At 33.2% G+C, this 6,071-nt stretch overlaps 1 protein-coding gene across 1 annotated transcript; it reads left to right on the top strand.

The window, feature by feature from the left end:
• Positions 1–1,070: 1,070 nt before the first annotated feature.
• On the top strand, positions 1,071–5,555 carry LOC110645954 (la protein 1). The gene is made up of 10 exons (XM_021799228.2): positions 1,071–1,255; positions 1,331–1,409; positions 1,533–1,682; positions 1,774–1,916; positions 2,335–2,483; positions 3,190–3,279; positions 3,372–3,867; positions 4,318–4,462; positions 4,835–4,913; positions 5,194–5,555. Exons 1-10 carry the CDS (start codon positions 1,211–1,213, stop codon positions 5,369–5,371), a joined length of 1,554 nt encoding a protein of 517 aa, XP_021654920.2. The 5' UTR covers positions 1,071–1,210; the 3' UTR covers positions 5,372–5,555.
• The last annotated feature ends 516 nt before the right edge of the window (positions 5,556–6,071 follow it).

Here is a 6,071-nt window from a genome sequence, read left to right on the forward strand (position 1 = left end):
GGCCTTGTGGGCAATAATTGAATTTTATATAAGTAGATAATAAATATTCGATTCTATTATTTAATTGAAAGAGTTAAGCAACATAATATTTTCAGGCTAGATGAAAAAAATATATGTCAAAATTGGTGGAAAATGTGAGGAGAGATAGCATGAGAGTAATTATAAATATATATATATATATATATATATATATATATATATATATATATATATATATCTTTTTGATATTAATGAACAATAACTTCACCATGGGCCACGGTTGGGGTTTGGCTCCAATAGCAGTAAGTAATGATAAATAATGAGAAGACCAACAGTGATAGTTGCGGACCATTTTTGCTAGTGTTTAGTACCGACAATAGGTAGACCCGTTTAAGGGTCGGTTCAAAATCAAAATTGGATCACTATTGATCAAGCCTATCTTTGATTTGAACCATAAATGAATGAAATCAAAATTAAATCAGAACTGAATCAGATGATTTTGAGTCAAATTACTTTTTTCATTTAATTTTTTTTAAATCTATAAAAATTTTAAACTGTCCGATTTGGATCTAAATTAAACCGAAACTAAAACCATAGAGTTTAGTGTTTCAGTTCCGTGGATTCCAAACTAATTTAAATCAGAATCGACCCGGTGACCGGGTTTAACAATAGGTGTCCAAAAAGAAAAGAATGGAAGAAAAACTGCAAATAACTGGGGCCAATTCAACAAGTTCTAAGCTTACTGCCTACTAATGATCTGGGCTGAGCAGAGCCTGGGCCTTTTGGAATTTTTCTCACATGTTTTTTTACTTCATCATTCTCTAGAATATTTTCCTTGAAACAAAATGAAAATATAATTTAATTTTAATTGACATATAATTATAAGAAATTTTAATTTAAGTTACATTTAATATAATTAAGTAAATATTTTATTAATAAAATTTTATTATATAATTTTAAAATACAAAAATAAATATTAAATTATTTATTAAAATAAAATAATAAATAATTTATGCAATCTAATAATTTAAAATCTAATTGTAACAAAAAATTTAAATTAAAAATTATATATATATATAAAGCTTGTAAGTAACGTTCCCCCCTCTCAAAAACCCACGACCACCGCGGCACAGCGCACTGCTTCTCTCAAGTTGTCATTATCAACCGCCAAAAACCTGGAGGCCGGAGCTGCTCCCTGTTTCTCTCTCTCTCTCTGAGTGATTAGGCTCCAATGGCTTCATTGGACGAAGAAACCGCAAAAAAACTCCTTCGTCAGGTTAAAATTCACACACGCGCACATGTACTGTCAATCGATTAAAAATGATACAAATTTTCCGATTTGATTTTACAGGTGGAGTTCTACTTCAGCGACAGCAATTTACCTCGAGATGATTTCCTTATGAAGAAAGTCTCTCAAGGCAAAGATGGCAGTATCCTTCTCTTCAATCTCTACATGCTTGATTTGGTATGTATGTATTTCTTTGTGTTTGTCCATTCTAGATTTTTTTGGGAGAATTGGAGTTGTTTTTGTTGATCTTGACTTTGAGAATTAGTGGTTAGTTTGGGCCTTGTATGCTCATTCTCTAGAATCAGAGCTTTTTTGGGACTGGGTAAAATAAGACAAGATGACATTCCCTATAGGGTGCTAAAATCAGTTGCTGAGATTCTACGGAAATCGGATTTTCTTAAAGTTTCTGATGATGGTAAGCCATCTAATAATGCAAGGAATCATTTTGCTCCTTGTTTGTTATTCAATACTTGCTATTTATAGAAATAAATGTGGAATTTTTTAAGGGAAAAAGGTGGGTAGGGTTAAGGAGCTGTCAAAGCCAGAAGAAGTTATTCAGCAAATGGATGAAAGAACAATTGCTGCCTCGCCTTTTCAGTATGATGTTACGATGGAAAATGTGGAATCTTTCTTTGCTAAATTTAGCAAGGTATATACAATGGTTAAACTCTCAAATAACTTATTCTGAGGCTTTATGAATTTTGATATATTGGGCTTTTATTAGTCCTTCGGTCATTTATGATTTATTGATATAATTGTACTCACTTTTAAGATTTGAAGGGTTGTATTGGTGCTATGGATGTTTCATCTTTCATATTTGATGTCGTTGGTTATGAAAGATTCTTTGATTAAAAATTGATCCATGGATAGTTTATATTATTGATAGAACCTTTGTCCTAATTATTATATAAGTTGAGTATCGAATATAATATCCAGAAAATTTTATCAGGTGCTTCAAAAAAAGGAGAGTGGAGGAGTCTTTGGTTATGTGCCTATGGTTTTGATATTGGTTCATATGCATTTACTATTTTATTTTCTGGTTTTGAATTCTTTTATTGGTGTTATAGGTTAATAGTGTGAGGCTTCCTCGTCATGTGGCAGACAAAAGGGTTTTTTGTGGCACGGCTTTGATTGAGTTTTCTACAGATGCAGATGTGAAAGATATCTTCAAGCAAACTTTAGTTTACGCTGGAGCCATTTTAGAGTTAAAGCCAAAGTAAGTTTTGACTGTTCTTTTTAATCTTTATGAGCATACATTCATGTGGTTTGCATTAGCAAGTACATTATTTAGTTGTTTTAGTTTTCTTCAGTACTGGATTGTGTGTTGATGTGATGTTCCATCCACATTTCCTTTTTTTTTTTTTTGTATAAAAAAAGTTATACTGCGCTTTCAATTCCCCTTTCTCCCCCATGGATTAGTTAGTGTTTCAAACTTCAGCTATTGTAAAGAAGCTGGTGACAACAGTTGATTGTCCATCATTAACATTTCAAGTTTGGTGGGAATTTCTTTTATGAAAAATATATTTATTTTTGTCTTTTTAGCTGGCCTGACTGTAGGGAATTATTTTTGTTGGAGAAACTCAATAACTCTTGAAGTTTGAGGATGATCCAAGCTTGTGAGGAAGTGATATCAGTCCTGCTGATCAAATCTCAAAAAAATATTGTTATCGGGAGCTGGTTCATTTGCAAATTAGTGTATGTGGGGTGCAGTATACAAAATATTTCTCTTTTTGTGCTTGGGGTGCATAAATGACAAGCTCACTGTTCTTTTTAAACTATATCTTACCACTGCAAAAAATTCTGTATGATTATTATCAGTTCCTTTCCCATGAACCATTTTCTCTAGTCCTTTGTATTTTCTCAACTTTTTGTTATAACAATTGCCTCTATGTCTCTTGTTGTTCTTCTTTTGGTTGGTTTAGAAATGAGTTTGATTCTGAGAGAGCAAAATTGACAGAGCAAATTGGGAAAGACTGCTCAAATCATAAGAATAATGCCAGCACAACATCCAAGTTAGTTGTTTCTCCATTATTTAGTTTGTTGAAGTCTGTCCTTCCTTTCTTTAAATTGGTTTACCTCATGTAATTGCTTTTCCTGATGACAGCTATCCCAAAGGTTCAATGGTTGCATTTTCACTGAAGAGGAAATCAACTAGGAAACCAGTAAAAAATGGAGGCAATGTTGAGCAAGTTACTGACAGTGGAGGTGTTTGTAAAGAAGACAAGAATTTGGACTCCAATGTTCGTGTTGTTAAAGGGATTGAAAATGTCTCTGACGATATTTCAGAAAGCCCACTGAAGGAAACTTGCAAAACAGTTGAAAAGAGTTGTCAGATTGTCTCTCAAGAAATTGTAAATAGTGAAAATAGCATTTTGAAGACTAAAAATAATTCCAAAGAGATCATTTCTGAAGAGAGCAAGGCAGAGGATCTGCAAGATGCTATTTTCGGTGATAGAGACCAATCTTCTGAAAGAGTTTGTCAAGTGAGTAATGAGAAAGTAACCAGGGGGGGAGGGTGCACTACTTTTGTCCATGGAGAAAAGGACATTCTCTTGTGTGAGGACCTAAAGGATGTCTTCCAAAGGTTCGGTGCTGTTAAGGTACCATGGAGATCATTTTTCTCATCATCTCTTTTATCTTTTCATTTGATGATATTAACTTTTCTTGTGTTCTAGGTTTCTATTGAATATTTCTTCTGCAATCATTTTGATATGCATCTTTTGTGCTTCTCATTCTTCAAATAGATATAACCATGAAGTTGATGTCATGCAACATTTGCCCTCTTTGATGTTTGAGGCTAAAATCATCTGGAAAATCTGGAACCCATTGCACTTCCAAATTAGGGTACTTAGATACATTATATTAAAGAAATATTTTCTGGTCTTAGGAGAATTGTTTATTAAAAGGTGTTTAAAAAAATTAAAGAAATATATTTTTTTATTATTTCTGTTTATTTAAAGGTGTTTTAAAAAATTAATTTGCAGTTGAATTTATGAATCCTGTTCATGCATCTTTTCTTTATGTTTATTTATTTATTTTCTATAGTGCAGTGTGTTGACTATCATGAGGGAGCAGCTTCAGGTTGCATTCATTTTCAAGAACCAGAAGGAGCTATAAAAGCCTGTGCTGCTGCAGAATTTATTGAAGAAGGTCTCATTGTGAAGAATTTCTTTGTTTCATTTGAAGCAGTTATTGGTAGGTAGCAGACACTCATAACTTCTTATTTGGCACAATCATAGAATTTGTTTTTCCTTAGTTAAGTGAGAGTAGAGTTTCTGCAGAGGCTTGAATTTCGTTGTTTAATATACCCTGCTTTTTGGTTAAGGTTGATTGGATTGGTTTATCCATTTTAAAAGAGCAGGGTGCATTTTAAATTCTGCAGAGAAATTGCATTCATAAATCCATTTTAAATATGTTTATATACCTTGACAACCCTGCCACTGTACCCATCTCAGAAATCCATTGTTAGATCTTCAATTGAAGTCATTCCCCTTGGAGACTGCTAACTTCTTCTTCTTCTTCTTCTTCTTCTTCTTCCTCGTTTTTATTTTTATTTTTTTTTTCCAGCTAAGACTGAAGAGGAGCACTGGAATATGCATGATCTTAAGGAGGAAGGTTGCCAGGAAAGTAGAGATGATAGAAAACGGTATGCATGTGCCATGCTTCTTGTGCTTGTGTGTAATATTTTGTGTATAATGGGAACTGTGTTTTAACACATGGAAGGACTGCTTCTATGCATGGCTCCATGTTGATTTTAGTGGTGGATACTTGCCCCATATGTGCAAGCAACCCTTCTGTAACTGGAAATAGTGGTCCCCTTTCTTTTATCCCTTCCATTGGCAATATTTCAAAGAAATTTGCTCTTATTTTTTGGTCTGGCTATCATTGATTTCCAAAATTGTATATCTTTTGTTTGAGCCGGGCAGGAAACACAAATCCAGTAAATGTGGAGGACAATCTGAAGGCAGAAGCTCCCACTTAAAAGAGAGGAAAGGCAAATCTAATAAAGGTGGAAGACGGTCTGAAGGCAGAAGCTCCCACTCAAAAGAAAATGATTATCCAACCCAGCGGCCAACAAAAGCTCAGAAGGTCACAACTGTTTAGGATTTTAATGAGGTCTTAAATTTTTAGAAATCATTGCCCATGAATGCAATTTTGCAAACAGTTGTCGATCAGTAGCACAATTTATCTTAAGAAAACAAATTTATGTCAGGCATTTTGTCAAAGCAACTCCTGTAAGATCATACTTGACATTTGATGAATGCTTAGAAGTCACTGCATTATATGAGGCCCTGTTTCGACTTGGCTGTTACTTTCTATTGAAAAGGAGTCAGCTGTCTGCGTGAGTCCCTTTCTCCTAGCCTCTGCTTGATCACACATTTTTCTTCCTATATAGATTTTATTTTCCTTACAATTTCATTCACATTTCTTTTCTTTATCTTAAAGATTTATAATAAATAATAATTTTTCTTTTCATATTTCCTATAATTTCACTTATCTTTTTTTAACTTTTCTTTCTACAAAACCAGGACTAAAATAAAATTGCATCTAATTTGTCAAATTAAGATAAAATTAGCGAAATTAAAAGGTTTTATTGAACTTGCAAATGCAAAAAAGGTATGGAATTTTTGACTAATTTGGCCTGTTTTTACTTGAAAGGAGAAAACTTTGACTTTGTTCAGTAATATTAAGCATGAAGTTCCAGCCTACCCTTATCAAGCATATTTCAATATTTGATCCATTGGGTTTTGTCTTCATGGACAATTGTCTACTATCTTAATCTGTATTCTGTAGCTTTCATAAT

Source organism: Hevea brasiliensis, chromosome 1, assembly GCF_030052815.1.
Source record: "Hevea brasiliensis isolate MT/VB/25A 57/8 chromosome 1, ASM3005281v1, whole genome shotgun sequence".
Taxonomy (NCBI): Eukaryota; Viridiplantae; Streptophyta; class Magnoliopsida; order Malpighiales; family Euphorbiaceae; genus Hevea; species Hevea brasiliensis.